This window comes from Falco naumanni, chromosome 4 (genome assembly GCF_017639655.2).
Source record: "Falco naumanni isolate bFalNau1 chromosome 4, bFalNau1.pat, whole genome shotgun sequence".
Lineage (NCBI taxonomy): Eukaryota > Metazoa > Chordata > Aves > Falconiformes > Falconidae > Falco > Falco naumanni.
The window spans coordinates 16057728-16080001 of NC_054057.1; the positions used below are offsets into that span (position 1 = coordinate 16057728).

Consider the following 22274-nt stretch of genomic DNA (forward strand, 5'->3'; position numbering starts at 1 on the left):
AATTCCCACTACCTGCACTTCAGGCACTTCAAGGCTAGGGTCACTTATTTTCACTCTTTTAAACAGCCAAACAGTATTTTGTCTAGGGGATACACTCCTGTGGAGAATTTAGAAAAAATATCTCTTTATACCTACCTTTCTCCTCCATCCAGATTTTGGAAATGAGAACATTTATTAACAGTGGGAAATTGGAAAAGATATGGCCCAGTGAAGGGGAAAAGTCATTGTTACTCATTGCAGAAACCTTTTTCTAACAACAGCTTCAAAACTCATGAACCTGCCAAGGCAGCCTTCGTTGGAAAGGAACCAGGGCTGCTGGGATCAGATAAATGTCACGTGAAGTGGCTGAGTTACCATGCAAAAGCCTGATTTCAAAATGGCTCACTCGGTGTCCTCTGAGCCTGGCTGCTTTCTGATGAGCTGCCCATAAATACGTGTTTACGCTTTAAATGGCATCAGGAAATCAAGATAGGGGGGTAGCATGGAGGCTGAGCAAGGAGGAGATGGATGCAGCCCTCCCAAGTGCTCAGCCGGTGTCTCAACCACAAGGGATACCCCGTCCCCAAGACCCCTTTGAGCAGCACATGCCACCTGACAGCCCCAGCTGTCACCGTGCCAGCATGCCACCGGCTGTGCCCAGACTGCATCTGTGCCCCTAGCACGTGCCAGCCTACCTGCCTCTCTGCTGGCAAGAGTAACGACGGCAGGGAAAACGGGGGCAGCAGGGCTTTGGCACATATTAGGAATCAAACCACATAACCAGGATCCCTGGAATGTTTGTATGTTGGTTGCTAGCAAATGTTTGAGCCCCGGCAGTAACACAGGCACAGCTGCTGTCGCCCACACTACTCAGAGTAATGTAGGACGTGACACAATCACACCTTTGCTCTTCTCTGAGGCTTTTGCTCATCGCTTTTGAGTCACAACCCAGGGGCATCAGGCAAGATGTTAGGAGACCTGACAGTACATGGCTTGAGACAGGTCATTCCACTTCTGTGCCTCTGTTTCTCAAGGTTTTACAGCCCTAATAATTATTCCTACGTTATCATCGAATCTTTTTGTTCTTCTGTTTACAGTACATCTTACAAGGATGCTGTGTACCGCTCTCATGTAGTTTTACTTTTTTACCCTCCGTTGTTTACAAAACCCCACTTAAAAGGCTGAAAATAAAATTTCTTTATTGATTTCTTTTCTTTTTCCATTTGGCAAACATCGATTTTTTTTCCTTGTGTTTTTAATGGGGCTTGAAATTAACATGAATCTGTTTGTTCAGATCCCTGTTTGAATTAGTGCAGTTTTAGTAATAAAGTTAGGTAGCTGTTACCTTGGAAACAGAGCTCTGTTTTAGCAAACACTTTAACAAACATTAGGGCCTACAGAAACAGAAGTAGTAAAACAGGATTCCTCAATAAGAGATTGGTGGATGTTGGCATCAGCCAGTACCTTCAGCCCAGAACACGCTGCCTGCCTGATGGCGATCGCATAAAAAGTGTGTTAATTCAGGGGCTTTGGCTCTTTCACAACGTTCGAGTTTTTGCAAGTGCTTCTTTTCCCTTTTCATCGAGCAGTGCCATGTTGTCAGTCAGCATTAAGGACTCGCTGCTTTTCACTATCCCTTAATTGTCAAGCTAACCTGAACTGCTTGGCTTAGCTGTGTGCTCCTGTAAAGGTGCAGGTGTACTGTGTGTACCTCTGAATCCACAGCAGTATAACATCCAAGGTACTAGGCAAGATTGTTACGGCACGGCAGGATGGCCACAGGGAGCTGACAATTACTTGCAGGGATATACTATGCTGCTACAAATACGCTGGTTTGAACAGTAGCCCACATACTCAGAGATGTATTAGGCCTTATCTTCTGCAGAAGTGCAGGAGAGAGCCTCAAGACAAAAATACTGAAATGTATGTGACAGTTCAGAGAGTGGTGGTACAAACACAGAGACACAATATGCCCCACAGCTGAAATTGGAAAGCAATTGTCCAGATACAGCAGCTTCACTGGACAGAACGAGACAGAACAGACTGAGTCAGCTGTGTTAAGCTTTATCACCTGAAAATTGCTATTTACACCGGTTAGGTAAGGTTCATTTTCCTCTGTTTCTTTCCAGTAACATCCACTTGGTGCACCAGGATAGGACCACTCCCCTCCCCTTTCTACCCACCCCCCACCCCCCCACCCCCCCGAAAGAGGAAGTGTTTAACAAAGACCAAAAAAACCTCTGGAACAGCAAAATTGTTTCAACACCTCCTTGAGAAGCACAATTTGTGTATGCTCAACTTTCTTTGACCATGAGGCTAAAGGTGTCTCAGCAGTGCTTGCTCAGATTCCAATTAAAAATAAGTAAAAATAAAATGCTGAAGGAGAGATGACATGCTGTTCTGCTGAGGTCTGTTGTTTTTTGATTGTTTCTGGCTTCCAATATCACCTTCAAAAATCAAAACTTGTAGCTGTGTGAAATGCCAACTGGCTGGTTACTTGTTTAGCTACGTGTATCTTTTGTGGATGGGCAGCAGAACAATGAAGAAGGAAGGATAATGCTTAGCGTAACCTCAGCATTAACGCATACAGCATAACAGATGAGTAGCCACTGCATTTGAAGAGCAGTTCATGAAGCAAAGTAGAAATGATGTGTGCGCAGGATATAATTACAGCAGTAATGTAATAACATTCCATGTTAGATTATTAGGGGTCTATTCTGCCCTTGACATGCCTACATAACTCCCATTAATGTTAATTGAGGTTATGCACGTGAATCAGCAGCTGAGCAAATCACTAAATTAATTACATGTAAAGTACCTGTTCCATTTTTTTTAAATCCACCGATACATTTGGTCAGTGCAAATGCTTATAGTCCAGGAATGAACTACGACAGGGTGGAGGAGAAAGGATGTGGAAAAGACTGCGCAGATTTAAAAACCCCATTAAACAAAATTAAGTTTTGACAAATAGGCAAGGGATAGTGGGACTATTAATTCCTGGACAGGGCTGCCTGTACCTTCCTCAGAAACCCTGGGGCTCTGTTTGAATAAGCTAGGAGAGACTCTTGCTTTTCTGTAGCACCTCCTGCAGAGGAGGTTATCTGGAGCTTTCATAAACAAAGGTGTTAAATACTGGCTCTGCAGGCAAAGGTGGCACCTATTGTGAGTGCGGCCGTAAGAGCAACGACAGGCTTGGATAAGGCACACAGCTACTATTATTTTTCTGCTTGGCAATTGCAACCCCCATTTTCTGTCCAGGAACGCTTTGATCAAGCAGATGCGATGACAAGGACCAGTGTGATGACAAAGTCTTTGCATATGGTGGGAGAAGTTTGGGCTTCAAATTCAAAGCGTGTGTTTCACTGAAGGGTCTCATTCTGCAAACACTTATCCTGCAGTCTGAAGGGTGGAGATTGTCATGCAAAAAACTGAATCAACCTTTTCTAACTCTGTGTTTCATTTTTTAGTTCAGGCACCAGGAGCTCTTAAGCTCTCAGTGCTCCTGAGCTGCTACAACAGGGTGCAAAGAGCAGAGGGTACTTCCTTGAGAAAGGAAGGGGGCAGTGCATACCCTCCATCACCTGCACCTCTAACGTTGCCTCCTTCTGATGCTATAATTAGAGCAGAGCTGGGTTGTCAGCCCTTTCCACAGCAGGAACCCCCTGGAATCCCCTTCTCAGCTGGGCAGGATCTGGAAGGGATTCCCCCACCCATTTAGCAACCTGAGAAGGCCCGGATGGCCATAAAACCCTGGCACCTGTTTGTGATCCCCCACTGGGAGGGGGGGACAACTGCCCCACGTTCAGACTTCCTGAAATAGAGCAATATCCGTGATATGACCAACAGAGCCTGAGCTTTTAAACCTCTATTTTGCATGGAGTAAACAGCCTCTCTGGTTTCATCTGGACCTCTCTGAACGAGCAGCTTCTGGAGTGGCTTCAGTTACAGTGAGCTCCGCTGCCCCCACAGATAGCTCGTGGCCGGGCTCCCCATGTGTGTCTGGTGGCACCGGAGCATGTTGGATGTGCTTAGCCACGTAAAGAGGCCTGGCTTCAAAGAGTTACACTCACAGGCTCGCTGCCTGCCTGACCGGCAAAGGGGAACTTAAGTTTCACCACAAGACAGTGTGGACACAGCTGCCGAAATGAAGTGAAACTAACCCTGGTCAGCTGCACCGCAGATGGGGTTGCCAATTTAATTGTCAGTAGCATTACTTTCTGTAATTCTTAATATGTATTTATACCCATGTATTTGTAATAATTTGCACTTAGGAGTCCCCTGTCGTCACCGGGGCTATAGAGACGTCCAACTGGAGGTTGCCAGCAAGGTGAGCAGTCCCCCAGGATGGCAAAGGAGAGCTTTAAGCGAGATCCCAGTGCCGTGGCCATGGCATCATCCCTGGCCTGCACAGCTTCAGTGGCAACAGCATAGCTCTTCCCACTGGATCTATTCTTCTTGAGTAATAATGAGCAGTGATGGCTCTGCTGCTTTGGTGTCTGGCTTACTGCTGTCTCCCTCCCTCCCAGATGAAGGCAGCCAGCCTGTTACAGAAATGACACTTCCCAGCGCAGGGAATTGAAGGTGGGATGGAATAAAGGTGTTTAAGGACAAGATCATGTTTCTCCCCCCCTCCTCCCCGCTCTTTGGTATGTGTCTCACTGTTGTCTTTGCAGAACCACATCAGCAGGACCATAGCAGCCAACTATGGGGCTGGGGAATCTGTGCTTCAATGCCTCAAAAAAACCTCAAGAGAGATGGTGCTTAAAGAAATTGCTCTGCTGCAGCAAATGAACCCCAGTGCAGGTGAGATGGTCTGCTTTACCTTCCTCACACCCTGCACTGTTGTACCCTGCTGAGAAGTTGGAAGTTGTCATGGAGAAAGGACTGGTCTCTGCCTAAGAAAGCTAAAAAGCTACAACCTAAAAAAAGGTGAGAGTACAGAGAATAGATATTCAGATGCCAAATAAGAATTTTGATGCTTGACTTCAGATGTTCATGTTTAATAATAGAGATGTGTGTATTTGCTAGAGAAGCAAAATGGCTTGTTCACCCCCTGGTTTTATACAGTTAAGTCTACAGAGATCTCCAAAAACCATTCAGGGTTACGGAACTGGTATTTTAAGAAAGAAAGGTGGACCTTGTGGACACAGGACCAGCTTCCCACCTAAGTCCACAACCCCAAGGGTTTAGCTCAAAATCTCAGTTGTTGCCCACTTCTATTTAAAAATGCAATTACAAAACAAAGAGAAAACGGGATGTGAAAATGCATGCTCATCAGCAGGTTTCATCATGTTTTTAAAAGGCCAGCTGTCTTACCATCCTCATTTCAAAAAGGAGGAGACTGGCACTCGGGAGCAGCTGTGAGTAGTCAGGCAGCCACCAAATGGCAGATACATTTAAATGAGCTCCTGTTCCATATCATCTTGTGCAAGTTCCATCATCTGATGTGTGCGTGGATCCTATTCCCGTAGCAGGTCAGATTCAGAGATATCAGAAAACCTAACTCACCTCCAGAATGACTTTTATGTGTCCAGCACACAGTGCCTTTCTAAGACATTGCCTATGCATACAGGTTTAGTGTAAGTATACAAGGTCTAATGATTAAATAGCCCTGTATCAAACACCCAGTAGTTGGACGATTTACTCTGCAGTTCCACAAATATTAGTTAATTGAACTGAACTCTTCTGCACCATATGACATATTAGAAATTGCACCTTACTAGGGCCTCTCCTTTTGCATTACAGATTGCACTTCAGCTTAAATATTAAACTCCTAGTTTGTTTTGCTTAATAAAGTTCTGGGCACTTCTGCGCTGGGGGATAAGTGATAAATAATGTGAATAGATGGCAGGTCAGGCGCTGCAAATAGAGCCAACCACATCACAGAGAAATCGCAAGATTCAGACACTGATGACGCTGAAGTTTCAACAGCCGCACACGGAATTGGGCTCTGCCTCCCCCGCACCCGGGGGGCTGTTACGGAGGCTGCCACTGAACCCAGCCGAGACTTCTCACATAACTGAACTTCCACCTCTGTGTATAGTGATTGCAAGGCACAGCCCATAACCAGTACCCCACAGCGTAAAGGGGAATCTTTCCCACTATGTTTACTCTTCATTTAATTTTAAGGCTGTCTTGCTAAGCCCTATTTTTGGTGGTTTTTTGGGGTGCCCCGCAAGCAGTCCCCCATACACCTTGCAGTCAGTCTCCCACCCGTTCCCAGCCAATTGCCCAGCCGCTAGGCCACTAGCCCTGGGTTGTGGCGGCTCACGGCCAGAGCAGCACGCAAGCCCCGGTGTGCCTCACCCCTGCCCCCATCCCCATCCCCACCCTCCCTGCGAGGCCCCGACACTCCGCAGGGCCCCCGGGCCCGCCGTCCAGCCGGCCCGCGGTGGCACGGCGCACGGCAGGAGCCAACACGGCTGCGGGGGGCACAGAGGGGGACCCGCGGCCAGCGGGAGGGTCCGGCGGCCACCGGGGAGCGGCAGGTGCCCGCGGGGCCGCCCCCCCCCGCCGGCTGCCCAGCAAGCACAGCTCGCACCGCCGGCCGGCTCCGCGCCTGGCCCTCGCACTGCTCTGTCCCTCGCTCACCCCGCAAGAAATCTAAACCCCAGCAGCAGGTGCTACGCTAGGTACGCAGGAGAGGGAGAAGGGAAGGAGGAAAAAAGGGAAGGCGGGGGGGGGAATAAGGAAAACAATAACAGTAACAAACCCCAACCAACCCAAACCCCATCTCTGCCCACCCAGCTCCTCTGCTGACAGCCCCAAGGCAAACGGCGCTGCCGCCCGGCCGGGCCCCCTGCCGCGATGAAAGGGCGGGCGGGGAGGGCGGCGGGGCGCAGGCTCCGCTCCGCTCCGCGCCCAGCCGCGCTCCTCCAGCGCCAGGCGGCGGGGCCCGTGCGCAACGGCAGGGCCGGCGCTCGCCCCCGGGACCGCGGGCAGGGCCCGCCGCACCGCCCTCCCCGCCCCGCCCCCGCGCCGCGCCGCGCCGCTGCCTGAGGCGCGGCCGCCACCTGCCGGCCCGCCGCCGCGCTGCAGCCGCACGGCCCGCGGCGCCCCGGCAGCGACCTGGGCCGGGAGAGCGGCTCGGTGGGTGGAAGCGGGCTGGCTGGAGCAGCCGGCAAGCGCGGGGGCCGCTCCGCCGACAGAGCCGAGGGGACGAGGCCCCAGCGAGCCCCCTGATCGCTTCGGCACGGCGGGGCGCGGCCTGAGGCGGACGGGCACCGGCAGCGCCGCCCTCGCACTCGGCGCTTCCCCGGCAAACCCTGTCAAAGGCCCAGCTGGTTGAAGCTCTGCAAAATTTAGCTCTGCCGTTCTGTTAGCCCCCGACTGGTTTCAGGCGTACATTAAGGCCGAACCTGGCTACACGCGAGCGCAAATCTCCTGGAACCACCACAAACGGCACCAGCAGTCGGTCTGGAGTAGCTGGTACTGGCCAGCAGAACAGGCCAAGAACAGAGCAAACCCCACCACTTTTTGCTATTCTTTCCCCTTTCCTTCGCTTTTGACGAATAATAATACTAATTTCTAATTTAGTATTTCTAAGAACACTAATTTCTAATTTAAATGAGCTAATAATACTAATTTCACGGCCAGATCCCAGGTGGACGCAAGTCACACTGTTGTAATATCCCCTCGCATCTTCTCGCTCAAACACTGCAGGCGCAGACTGCTGTCTGCCGTGCCCAAGCAGATGCCAAACTGCTTCACATAGGGATTGATTTCTTCACTGTTTCTCAGGTAATAAATTGATGATGGACAAATAATTATTGCCACTGCAAGTCAAAGAGTAGGTATGGGTTGGTTGAGTGAGTGACTGCTGAGCTGCAGCATGGCAAGAGCCAAGACCAGGAGAGAAGTTTCTCTCGTGATCCTTCTTTGGTTACAAGATCTAAATGCTGTTGCCTCTCACCGCTCTGTTCACATGTACGGCAGCTAGGCTACAGTCCTGTGGGTTTCAGGAGAAGGAAATAAGGCTAGAGAGGATGCTTACTCAGTTAGAAAACATTTATTCCTCTGTTCCTGTATTGATTACCTTTAGGTATGAATAGCAATGGCATTCTTATTCTCCAAATGTTCATTCTAGTCAATAACAAAATTAATTTGTATACCAACAAATCTGCAGCTATCCAGGAGGCAAATAAGCTCAGTATATAACAGAGGGGAGAGTTTTTGCAAAAGGGAGAGTGTAGAAAGAAGCCTGCTTATAAGAATTATTGATAAAAGAATTAAATGTTTATAGAAACCAATTCTGTATCTTTAAGCATTTTACACGCCCAGTCCTCAGCGATAACCAACCATTTCAATAATTGCTGTTTACTGAAGAAAACTGATTTTTAAATCTCCCCGATTCATTTACAAATTACTATTATTTTTTGTACTAAAGTAGCACCCCAGAGTCTGTAGCACAGATTAGGGCTCCTCTGGGGTAGGTGCTGTATAAACTCATAATACAGGAGTGTTGTCCCTTCAAACCCATCACCCAGGAACTGGCTTTCTAAACCACACAGCTCAATGAGATCCATGGTTATATATTTGTGCATGTGATATACAAAAGCCAACACCTGAGATAAAAGCACTTGCTTATTAGATCCCACACAGGCTCTGAGGTAGTGAAAGGTGCCGTAAGAAAGTTAGCATCACACATAAAAGCCTCTTAACTCACTCAAAACCCAAATCCAGCTGCTGTTGCTGCCACCATGGACTCTCTGAACTCCTCAGAGGTGCAGAGGAGCTGCAGGAATGGTGGAGTGCCATTCACAGGCACTTTTGGCCTCTGCCCGTGACAACCCAAAGCTGAGGGCAAAAGAGGGCAACACAGGAGGTTGGCAGAGATGCGATAAGATGCAAACACCTTACCTCACTGAATGTGAGAAACAGTCTCACATGGCAAATGCTCACGCTGGTTCTGCTCGGGAGGTGCAGTGAACAGGCCCCTTCCTTCCCTGCAGGAGGATTTGCTGGGTGACATGTTAGCCTCAGTGCCGGGGTTCTAGGAGGTAAGAAGTACTCAATGGCAAATGGCCCAAGAGGTACAAGGAAAATGCACTGGGGGACTAGCAATCCAAAAAAATGACCACCATATGTAAATAGGCAAGTTAGACACAAAAATGGTAGGAAAAAGGTTTATTCTCCTCATGCTGTGGTATATGGCGAACTGCCAATATGGGAAAACAAGACATTAAGAAGCAGCCTTATGCAGGAAACGTGACAAGAGCAGAAAATTATCCCCATTGCAGTGTCTGGATAACAAGGTTTACCTTCCTCTAAATCTCAGCATTAACCAGTAGGCAAAATGAAATTGCATTTCAAGGTCATGTGATCCCTTGCCACAGACTACCCATGGGGGAGAGAAGTCGAGTGTTCTGAGCAAGGCAAAGCACAAAGTAGAAACAGGTGACATGGGGGAAATCTGCCCTCAGACAAAAACCTGTGCTGAGCCAATGTATCTTAAGTTGAAACTTAGGGGTCACACAGGTGCACAGTGCATCTGGAGCACTGACCTGGAGACGCACTTTATCCCCCACATACACAACCACAGCAGAAGCTGGGAAATACACACAAAGAACACGCAGCAAAGACAAGGAAGGTAGCTGTGATCTGGACGCACCAGAGTATCTGCGTTGTTTGTCTCTCTCTCTCTCTCTCTCCAAAACATGTGAAGGACAAATCTTGAGTGAAATAGATGAGCAAACATGGCAAAAGCTACTCGACTGATCCAAAGCCCACAGTGATCAAGGGAAGTCCTCTATGGCAAACCACATGCAGTACCCACAGCTTCTGTGAATATGGTCAGCCTGTTACAAGGGAATAGCGGATACATAGAACAAAAGGTGTCTTGCAGCATCCTGATGAGCCGTTCACCATTTTGAAAAACAACTGATAGCATCCTTCCCTCTGCTAAATGCTGTAAAACAATTTAACGGCCAAATATCCAGCCATAATGTTTCCAGATTTCATGGTATATGTTGAATTTTTTCAAGTATCAGCTTCTGGAAGCATTATGCAATTATGTGAAAAGCCCAGCTTTATTCTGTTTTTGTTTTTATTTTTTACTTTAGTTTCCATTCTCCATGTAGCTGTAGAGAAAAGCTCAAAAAGCCGTAACTGCTGAAGGGCCAAATTCAAACTAAAATTGAATATATAATACATACATACATATATATACACACACACGTCTGCGAATGTATATCTATTATAACCCCACTTAACGGTTGCACATCATTTTTTTTAGAACCTGAGGCCTTGGCAATACTGTGATCATCAATGGGCAGGCATGGCATTTGGGGAGAAAAACATAAGGGGTCACGCTGCTGAACACCAAGGTACTACCAGTCACAAAAGTGACAGTGCCAAATTCCTGGCTGCTCAAAACTGGCATAGTTCCACTGAGTTACATAAATCAGCAGCTGGGTCATGAACTAAAACCTGAAATCAGGGAAAAAAAAAAATTCTGGGAATGCAGACATTTCAGCTTGCTTCACACACCCCCATCTTTTGTTAAAACTACTTTTTTGGGGCATTTGCACAGAAAACATGCCAGCGTGTCTTACAGTGCTCCAAGGAAGAAAATTCAAGCTGCTCTGCCTGATATTAAAAGATGTGGCATTTGGTAATATTTGGATGCAATCCAGTTGCTAAACTGCTGAACCACAGTTTGCAACACAAGCACATATTGAAGGGAAAGCAGCAAAAGACAGATGAAAACGGAATTTATCAACAGGAATAAAAGAACATGTGAGCAGAAAGCAGCAGGAGGAATATCCAGTGTCTGAGAATGGGGAGGAGGGTACAAAGCACATTAACAGCGGTATTAGTGATTTAAACGCTGCCACATAATGAAGCTGAGCACCAGCATCATGATAAATTGGAGTGGAGGAACGAGCTTTGGAGTAAGTGACTGGAAGTGCAGCACATGGCCAAATGTGTGATGGCATGCGAGAGTGACCCCACGTGGACTATGTTAGATGCTAAAGACCACTGCCAGCTACTCACTCAAATGACAAAATGGAAGTTGCAATATGTGAGATTAATACACATTAGAAGAAACAGAATCCCAGGCTGTTAAAAAGATCACAGTCTGGTCATAAAAGACTCACAGTTGCGTAACCTCCAGGTATTTAGCCCGTGAACAAGTCCAACTGTACTAAATGCATTCAAGTGTTAATAATTAAGGGTGGGATATCAACCTTAAGCTTTAAATTTTCCCAGATATTGTCAGTTTAAATCTGACTCTTGGCACTGCTATAGCATGTTTTTCCTTTTAAAAGGAATGGTAAGGTCCTAGGAATATCACTCAGCCTTCCTAATGAGAGAACCACAGAAAACAGGGCTGGAAGGGATCTTGCGAGGTCATCTAGTCCAGCCCTCTGCCCTAAGGCAGGATCAATTATACCCAAATCATTCCTGACAGATGTTTGTCTAACCTGTTCTTAAAAATGTCTGGCAATGAAGATCCCACAACCTCCCCGGGCAATCTGTTTCAGTACTTCACTACTGTTACAGCTAGAAAGCCTGTCCTAATGTGTTCCTTAAATCTCCTTTGCTGCAATTTAAATCCATTAGTTCTTTTTGTATTCCCAGTGGACACAGAGAACAATTTATTACTTTCCTCTTTGCAGCAAGCTTTACATATCTGAAGACTGGTATCACATTCTTATTCCCTCGCCTGCATCTCCTTTCTCTAGATGTATAAACCCACTTCTTTCAATCTGTCCTCACAGGTCACGTTTTCTAGACTTCTGATCAATACCACTACTTTCTGTTGGACTTTCCAATTGGTCTACATCTTTCTTTTTTGAAGTATAGTGCACAAAAGTAGACACATTACTCCAGCTAAGGTCTGAAGCAGACAGTAAGTAGGGTAAGATTACTTCACATTTCTTCTCCATGACACATCATTTATAGAGCCAAAACTGCATTAGCTTTCCTCCACACCATGGCCTGTGTTCGCTTTTTAATTCACAGCAGTCACAGATCCCTTCCTGCAGAATAATGACCATTGAGTCAGTCCCTCCCATCATTTTTGTATATTGCCGGCTATAGGAATTCAGTGGCAAGATCCTGGAGTGCTCAATGCTTGACTTCTTTGAATTTAAACCTATTTGCCTCGGACTGCTTTGTTCAGGTTTAGTAAGGAGCTCATGTACCTACTGACGTCATTTCACTGAGAGCAACGGAGCAACATCAGAAAATAACCCAGCCCAAGCTGCCCATCCAGTACACATGAATTCAGCAACGGTTCTTCCCATTAGTACCACATTTAGCATATGCAGTCTGCAATAATCTGAAACACAATGATTTCGTTTTAGAGTTGGAGCAGTTTAAAATACAGAAAATTAAACACCGAATATTGTAGCTCAGAGGCATCCTGACAAGATTAAAACTCTCCAACCTATCTGTATCCTGATGGGCATAATGCCCAGTGAGCGGAAGGCTCCTTCAATCACCAATAACACCCAAATTAGGATGAAATGGGAACCGTATCTTATCAGCTCCACCTTGGTTAGTTGTCTGAAAGGCAAGTTCAATCTCTAGTCATATCTGTAATGTATGGAATTGTATTTGTCTTAATATATAATCTTGAAACGTGCTATGAGGCACCAGGTATTGTTTCTCTTTCTGCTCTACAGGCAGATCCTTCTCTGTAGCAGCTGGAGTAATTTGCAGGTACAGCCTCAAGCAGACACACAACAAGGTTCCTCACAGTAATGGGGCCTAAACAACATGCCGAAAATACACTATGGTAAGAAAATGTTTAACTCTTCAAGTACTTTTTCACCTGAAATAGAATTACAAGTTACCCACCCACTAGTTTATAAGCACATTAAGCATTTAACTGAAACTTTAAAATTGCTCTGTATTTGACCCCCCACTAATTTTGAGTTTTACCAAGTATTTAAAACACTTTGGCAGGATTAAAACTTAATGGTGGAATACTAAGTAGCTCAAAGAAACAAGTCTTCTAACTCCCATCAAACTCAAACACATAATTCCCACAGATGCCTTTGAAAATCCCTATTCTGAATGTTCTTGTCCATTGGATAGACAGCTCAAATGTCACTGGCTTTCTACACAAACATAGTCTGCCTGCAATAATTTATGAAAATCATAAAATTGATTTAAGCTTTTCTCAGTGCTCCATAGATTTTATACAGCTCTTAAATTATAGAACTGCTGCTGCTGCTGCAGCACTGATCAGAACAATGCTTAATCTCTTCTCTCGAGATGGTTGGCATGTCACAGGAGAAGAGACTCAGGCAGCTGAATTGTTTGTTTCAATTTAACAGGGCAGAATAAAACAGCCTTGATGCCAGGGCTCTAGTCCCACTGAGACTGTATGCATCAAGTTTTTATTGCCAAAATAGTTGTTCCAACCTTCCTCTGCCTTTCCTTGGTTTTAAAATAGAAAATAACTTTCACTGATTTCAAAAGGACACTTACACATCATCAGATCTGTGATAGTTGAGATCTTCCCCTTTTATTTCTAATCAGTGTGTTCCTGTTCTCAGGTACATGACAACAAAATTCCACATCTGTCCAATTACACATTGGTGTAAAAAAGCTCTGCAAACCTCACTACATCCTTCTCAGATAAGTCTTCCTCTCAGCCCAAAGCTGTACTGGAACAAATGTAGGTGGTTTTGCTTTTACTAAAATTAAGAGGTTTTAGGAATGTTTGATTTTATTTTTTTTATCTCTACCTTCTTTGGCAAAGATTGAAACCATCATTTTTGGCACCGAATCTAACACAAGGTGAAATCAATGTCTTAATACAAAGAAACTACATTTGAAGGGGCTCCTTTACTCTTAAATTTGGCCTAGTCACATATTAAATCTGCAGATGCTTTGGCTTTATTGAGATTTTGGCTTGTGCTAGCTAACTCTGATTTAAAAGCATGCTTGTTTTTCTGGTAAAGTCTCATTTGGACTAGCCAAGTTTTCAAAGGCAAAGCGCTCAGGACATTATTAGAACAACTTCTTTTAGTGTTTCATCCTGAGGATCCAAAGTCAGCAGCTGCTATAGTCTTTTCCTTAGCACTGACACTTTCCAGCTTTTTCCACTCTCCTGATAGCATTTCCTAGTCTGTCATTCAGACAGTCGTCATCTTTAAAGGATGTTTTCAACCTTTCTATACTCACGCTTTTCTCCCACGTAACCCTGTGAGTTTCATTCTTCCTCATACGCTATGTTTTTGCTCAGAGGTATACAAACCATCTGTGCCTCTAATACAACGTTCTTAAATAGCCTCCAGGCAGATCTCTATGGTTTTTAAGTATTTCTCTTTGCCCTTCAGCCTGCTGTTAACCATTTTCCTCATAGTTTTATAATCTGCCCTTTTAAAGTTCGTTGTTACTGTGTTGTCCCTAAGGGAACAACTCTTTCATGACATCAAAACTAGAAGTGCGCAGTGATCACCGTTACCCCACAGAGGCTTGACAACACCTTCTTCTAATAACTTCTGCCTATTACAAGGTAGTTCCCTCTTGCCCATGGCCTTAACTAATCAGGCATTGCACTGAGGACTGCCATGGGAGTCAAGGAAAAGGAATCCTTTGCCATATGGACTGGAATGGCACCAAAGCCGCTTTACATCTCCTGATAGAAGAAAAACTGCTTTTGCCAGCTGTTGCTTTACCTCCAACAACAAATAAGAAGTGATAGCGGGGTAAACACTGTAAAATTGTCTTGTGTAATTTTCCTGACCGTTCCCATCCATTTTCCCCAGGAGGAAATTACTTTGCAGGGGCTGACTCTGAGATTGTATAGGTTCTCAAAATCTTGACAAAGTCTATAGGAGGCTGCAGTCACTCACGTAAAAAAACCCTGTGGTGTCTCTCTCCTGGTTTTAATAGCTACCCTTGCAACTGCTGCGTCTGGAATACTCTCAGGGCAGTGGGGCAGAAGGGGAGGTATACAACACAAAAAACCTCTTTGCAGATGAACACCTTGCTCTAGCAATGGGAATAAAGGGAAGATACTGAAGAAAGCTGATACACCAGCCTTTCTGTCTGCCGAATGCACAAAGGATTGATTTATGGCATCTTGCCAGGACAGAGTGCTATAGGTTATTGACCAACTTCACTGGACAAACACTTGCTGAGACTGCATATCATACTTTTTGTGATGTACCAAAGGTAATGACTCATCTTCAGGCATGCCTGACGTCCTTGAGAATGCAATTGGCTCTACACAGCCAAGTGAAGCATTACTTAGTTAATACACTACAGCACAAGGAAAACAATCAGCTGAAACGACGACACTGCTACTTCCTGTTTCATTATAAATCTGTGCTTCTTAACAGGATTATATACTGAAGCACAGTAAAAGAAGACATAAAGTCCTGTGATGAAACTTAAAAAATGTGTAATTAAAACAGCTAAATACAGGCTTCTTGTGCTCAGTGTCTGCAAAATGCAGCCTTTGATCCTCCAAATGATATTTCCTGGAAAGTGCCGGACACAAAAACTATCAGAATAGAATTCTGAATCATCCCTTCCTGTTTAGGCTAATTAAATGAACATTTGCAATACAACAAATTTGTTTTTATTTAAGAAAAGAAATTAACTCTACCAGACAGGCTAGAAATACAACCAAGGGTAGGAAATTCCTGGGGCATCTACCCACACATGCATTTTCTTGTCCATTCTGTCCCTTGTCTTTGCAATTTCTATCTCATAATGAAGCAATCTTGACAATTCACCTTTGTTCCTATCATTTAGGGAAAGATCCTATTTCTTCTAAAAGAAAGGTGACAGAACATCTCACCTTTCCTGATGACAATCAAGCACCTTTGCAATGTAAAAAGCCTCCACGATAAGCATCCACTGCTGCAATTCTACTACAGTTCACCAGGTTTGTTTCGGCTTACTGTTCAGCTAAGAACATGTGCTAACACCATCATTGATAAATGTTTTGGAGTCTTAATGAACTGAGAAATTGCAAAGATTTTCATAAAAACTGTACAAGATTCCCATAGTAGGTAACAAGCCTCTGTTACTTTCACCTTGCTTCTCCACAGAGTTTCTCTCATGCTTAGCTGAGCAAGCTCCACAAACCCCCCCCCCACACATATATACAGCCCCCACAACAGGAGAGGAAAAGAACTGGGGGTGGGGGCAGGGAAGAGAGAAAGAAAAAGCCAGGAGAGTTGTCCATTCCAGTCCTAGTCCCATGTTCCATGTACTAACTTTAGCTTCCCCTTTATTATAAAGTTCTTGCAGTTATTATTTTTCCATGGCTCACTGCTTCAGGCAGGCGATTGCTTAAGACAGTTTCACATTTCTTTCCTAAATGAACAAGTAATTGTTCTCTTGAGTCACAGGTTTCACGGTGAGTTGATGGCGTGTGTGATTTTCCTGGTGTGTCACATTAAGAACACTGAATTTTCAAATGACTACTTGACTAAAATGCTTTTGTGCATCACTCACACCTCTTAAGAAATATATCCAATTAGTTATTCTTAGGTGAACTGGGAGTGAAATGCAATGCATACAAAGGTCTCCTCCTGGTCAGAACACTACAAATCACAGTCGGAACAAAGGAAAGAAACTGGGTTTCCGTATCCACCTTTCTTTCCCCTGCTGTGCTGCCTGAAGAACAACATACCTTTCATTATATTCCAAATAAACCCAACTAATTTATTTGCATTCCAGACATTTGTCATAAAGTTGTAGGGCAAGGAGCATGATTAAGCAAAAGTACTGCACCCAGTATTCTGAGGTAACCCTCTGTTAACTGGACTTCACTCTCCCAAGTCTTTCACTAGAAATAGTATTTTTTGTTTAAATGCAGCTACTAAACAGATTCAGACAAGACCTCAATCTTATTTTGAACATGCCAAATAAGCTGCATATTTGGGAGGCCCTCTCTAATTTTAAGGTAAATCCAAATCCCTCTGATCCTTGGCAAGCATTTATCTCTTGATAGCCATGTCTCCTAAACTGCCTCAGCTAAAGTGAAGAAGCTTTCGGGCTGTGCAAGAAAAATGTAAAGCAAGTATATTTTTATGCTGACTAAGAGAACCAGAAAAGTTTAAGCAGTCAATTGTTAATCCATTCTTTCAGATGAGTCTCAGCAGGTCAGAGCATTTACTCAGTTGTTGAAATATGCCCAAATATTTCTTCAGTATACCATAATGCTGCAAGATCTCTCACAAGTGTATATATAAGTTTTTTTTAATGAATTGAAACAAGTTTTCAGTATACAAAATAAATGGAAAGATTACTCCCTGGCAGCATTTGATTCTGTATTTCTTCTTCCTACATTTTCTTTTTTATATATGCAGAATACAGGCAAATCATGCATTTACAAATGTAACATCCTCATGGGAATAATCAGGTTGTCACACTGCACATCTCTGGCAGTTCTAGTATCAGACCAGTGCTACAAGACTTTAATATCCATTTATAGGTCTGGTTTAAATTTTCTGAAAGGACAACAGACCTATTCATTTTCAAAATCAGGGTAACACACACTCACACAATTACTGTGAAACACTATGCAAACTTGCCTATGATCCCATGCTGCAGGAACTTGGTACAGACAAGAGACAGGTAGCAGTCACAAGCGGCTTCATTATCAGGTGATCAAAAAAATCCCATTTTATGTACTGAAATTTTCATTAAAATATCTTTGGACAACTTAAATAAAACATCATTTATTGCTTAATACCAGATTAACAAACTAAAACCAGCTGTTTCACACAGCAACTTCAAATTTGCTCCTCAATGAAGCTTTACAGCCCAAATAATTTTGCATGTCCTGTCACACAGCAGAAGAACTGGTTTCATTGCCTCATACCCTGTAATCCTGTAGCAGTCTCAGGTCTTTCTTATGTATGGTTAAAGAATACACCATAATTCCAAATAATTTAAAAGTCACTAGTCCCATTTCCATCACCTTGCTCTCCCCACTCCCACCAGCTCTCAGTGTTATTTTCAATTCCAGCACATCCTGTTACATAAATGGTACAAAAATGGTCACTTCCAGTGTACTGTACATAGGCAACTGAAAAAATTTAAAACTTTGTACCACAACTATAACGTTTCTTAACTTAAATTTCCTGTTTACAATTTCCTACTTGAAGAAAACCAAAATAATGCTTTTCCACTGCTTAAAAATGAAATGCATTTTTTAAAAATAAGCTGTTTGAGATCCCAAATAATTATGAACACATAGGTAGCCAAGTGGAACAAATGTACTTTAAAGAAAACCAACCCACCACCAAACCACTGAGCCCATCAGTGTGATAAACAAAGTGCACAATCTCCAAGGATTTAGACATCTTACTTTTGCATCAACTACAACCAAAATTTTAATATCTTCCTAGCACAATCAATTCAAATGAATTTGATGCTTCTTAGACTGCGTTCACCAAAGACAGGATTAAGACTACGTGATTTTAGCAACTGCAGGCTCGCTTACTGCAATAGCTCTTTGCAGAGCCCATCTGCCAAACCACATATGCAAAAGTTGTGCAAACTTCTGTTAAGCTATGAGACAGAAAACTTCAAACTGTATTTCACAGCAATCGGGTTTCTCTCTTCTGAATGTCAAGCCAACAGTAACAAGTAAAAAACACACAACTGTCAACTAAGGCCAGTATATAGAGAGGAAATACATTTTTTGTAATGGAGGACATTTTAAAATGTATTGATTGAAAATTTATATAGAATGGACATGTACACGTATATTTTGCTACTCATTTGTGACCTCAAATAGCTTTTACATACATGGTTAAATTCTCTTTTAAAATAAAGACATGACATACTGTTTGTACAGTTCCATCTAAACTGCAAAGACTTAGCTCTTGCTAGTTTTATATTATGTTTCTCTTGTTGGACTATAACAAAGTAAGAGAAGACTCAGATATCATGCTTCATTTTCTAGGAAAACCTTCAATCTTACTCAGATCCCTAGAAGAGTAATTAAAATATATTAAAAAAAAAATTACAACTCCTAATCATCATTTTCCTCATCATCAAATGAGAGAAGACTGCTATTTTTTATTTGCTTAGCTGTACTCTGAGTAGCTGCTTCTCTCTTAGTTTTCTTTGCCTCTTTCATCTTCTTACTTGAACTTACATTGAAGTCCAAAAACTTCTCTGATGAACGTTTGGCTGGTTTCCTGAACATAATTTTTCCATCCACAGGTTCTGGTTCACCATCTATAACACAAAGAGAGTAAAATCAGAACTCATCTGCACGTGTTCACACATTCTACAGACCTTCACTATTGTTTTTTCTTTTTCCCCAGAGCAAAGACCAGCAAGACCTCTGATAGAATACCACAATCATGAAAATGTATTTTTATGGCCACAAAGTCTGTATCAATGAATGTCCTTCATGCACACATATCTGCCCCAAGGCAACCAGCCCTGGAAGATAGTTCTGCAGTTCCATTAGAAATGGGTTCCCACTAACCAGAAGAGACTAAGCAGTAGAGCTTTTTTCCACACAATCCAGCTGCATCCATATATCAATATGGAGAAGACAACTTCACAGGATCCTCTAATTCCACTGCACTATTTGTAAAGTCCATGACAACAAATGCACTTATGTCACGATTATGGTGTTGCTTTTAAAGAACAAAATGGCACATATGCAAGACAAAGCTTTTCTTTTTCTTCTTATATACCCTCTCCTGCTGAGACAGCTAAAAAGATCACATGGTCATAAACCTGCCTTTTGTCATCACATAGAATGAAATTTTTAGGGTTTCTTTTTATCTGTAAAATCACCAAACTATTCCAACTGACTAATTCTGCTCCTCTGTATGTACTAAAGCAAATAATTTTAAAAACAAGAGAAGACCCTTATAGGATTATTAGGCAGAGGAGGAAAGCTACTGCACAAGTAACAGCATCAGGGCAATATTTCTAGAAAAAAAACTGTAACTGTAAAGTCATGAATCAGACACAAAGGCTCATCTGCAGCAGTTGGCAATTTTTGTAATGTATATGTGACAGGATGTTAAAGAGCCATAGGTTCTGTGCAAGATATTTTCCTAAAGTACTTTCATTAAATTCATTATTCAACAGAAATTTCCTAACAGTAAGTATGTGTTTGACAAGACTATTTGCTATTTAATTATAACCAATAAATATCTTTTGTCTTTAGCACAAATTCATTCCTCTAGATACAAACATTATAGCAGAAGACTAACACTTCATCGCTATCATACACAGCCCTGGCTGAAATACTCTTCAGTGCATACTTCAAACAATACCACTATTAAACCTGGTGTCTTAAGGGTTGTGTGGTACAAATGAAGACATCAACTTCATTAGGAAACTTCACTTAGAATTCCTCAAGTTTCAGAGACCCTTTTTAAGAAGAAACCTAGCTTAAAAAACTAAGCACCAATTCCGTCAATGACTTCTGTAGAACGCACACTTCTGCACTGGTTTATGAGACAATGCTACCATGGAGAAAATGGTAGTTTCGTTGGAAGAAAATGTCCCAGGTTTCAGGGCAATATTTCAGCAGTGGTGCATTAGAAAAGCATTACAGTTACAAGGAACTACCAGCAATAATAAATTGTAGATATGAAAAGCGTACTTCTCAATGGATCCATTTTGAGTTCTGCACGGAAAGCTTGGGTGTTTAGATGCTGTACATGTGATACAGCAGTTTAGAAAGTGTCTACCATAAATTCTGGGAGGGAAAAGTGATTATTTCTGAAAACATGTCACACCCAACCAATCAAAGTGCACTATGTATCATTTTTCTCAGAAGACGGGCCTCCATTTTTTGACTTGGAAGTTTAATATCAAATAATTCCCCTTCCTAATTGTTGCTTAACTACAATGTTTATTTGAAAATCCAGCTCTTCTAACTTAAACAAGATCTGAGGCACAATATAAGCCAAATTCTGGGGGGAAAAAAGCATCTACAAGAAAAATTTCACTCGTGAACAGACCCAGCTGTGCATGTACTTGAGCCAGCGCTGTGGTTTAACCCCAGCTGGCAATTAAGCCCCACACAGCTGCTCGCTCATTCCCCTCCCCAGCGGGCTGGGGGAGAGAATTGGAAGAGTACAAGTGGGAAAACCCACGGGTTGAGATAAAGACAGTTTAATGGGAAAGAAAAGGAAGAAAATAATGATGATGATGATGATGATAACAATAATAATAGAATTTGAATGCACAAAACAGGTGATGCACAGTGCATTTGCTCGCCACTCACCAACCGATGCCTAGCCAGTTCCCGAGCAGCAGCCCCTGGCCAGCTTTCGCCCCAGTTTATATACTGAACATGACATCACAGAGTAACGAGTACCCCTATGGCTACTTCAGGTCGGCTGTCCTGGCTGCGTCCCCTCCCAGCTTCTTGTGCCCCTCCAGCCTTTTCGCTGGCAGGGCCTGAGAAACTGGAAAGTCCTTGACTTAGTATAAGCACTGCTCAGCAACAACAAAAACATCAGTGTGTTACCAACATTATTCTCATCCTAAATCCAAAACACAGCACTGCACCAGCTGCTAGGAAAAAAATTAACTCTACCCTAGCTGAAATCAGGGCAGGCAGGCTGCATACAGACTGTACATAGTACCAGTATAGCTGTGAAAATAGGACAACCAGCTACTGCACAAGCATGAGAAACATCAAAAAAATTGTCACTGGGCACTCTTTAAAAGAGCAATTACTACATTTTCCTAGAATGATAAACTGAAAAACAAAACCACTAAAAATGTGATGAAAGCATATCCACAAAATAAATCATATAAATGGAAGTCAGAAATTTCAATTTTACTCCCAAGTCTCCAGCTACACACATTGTGAACTGCACAAAATAACTGCATTTTGTCTACCAGATAGAGAAACTTATACGTATCATTGGAATATGTATTTAAATGCCTAATAAGAAAAGTGCACAAACAGAGCAAAGCTCAAAAACTCCACCAAATGGCAGCAAGCTTAGCTCTGACTTCCAGGGCCTCAATACTATTTGCAGATCATTCTGTATCAAAGGGAAAGACTTCAGCTCTTGGCCTGGTTAAACACTCTCAAACCTGCATTATATGCTCAAGGACATTCAGCAGGAAGCCTAGGCCAAGTTCAGAGAGCTACGATGTGTTGGCAGTGCTTGACAAGAATGAAGCAGATGAGGAAACACAGTAAGCCTAGCCTTACCTTAGCAACTTGTGGAAAGAGGGAGACAGACTACACTTTTTGAAAGAATTTGATGTAGCCGTTCAAGAAATTTGTTAAGATTGTCTTTTCCAGCTGGTAAAAAAACTTCATCCTTGCTCATTTTCCCAGACTCTTATGTGTCAGTTGTCTTTTTTGTTTG

At 43.2% G+C, this 22274-nt stretch overlaps 1 protein-coding gene across 9 annotated transcripts in view; it reads right to left on the reverse strand.

The window, feature by feature from the left end:
* Positions 1-22274, reverse strand: part of KIAA1143 (KIAA1143 ortholog) — a 67832-nt gene that overhangs the window by 38897 nt on the left and 6661 nt on the right. For 5 of the 9 annotated variants that reach the window (XR_005827366.1, XR_005827367.1, XM_040590222.1 and 2 more), the window contains exon 3: positions 19067-19149. Coding sequence is in view for 7 of the 9 variants with exons in the window: in XM_040590222.1 (XP_040446156.1) it covers positions 19067-19149 (83 nt within the window). In the remaining 2 variants the exon portion in view is untranslated. Of the gene's footprint in view, positions 1-8824; positions 8972-9090; positions 9777-9959; positions 12697-17623; positions 19150-22274 lie in introns of those variants that run through there. The other 4 variants (XM_040590219.1, XM_040590221.1, XM_040590225.1 and 1 more) reach the window with 4 other exon arrangements.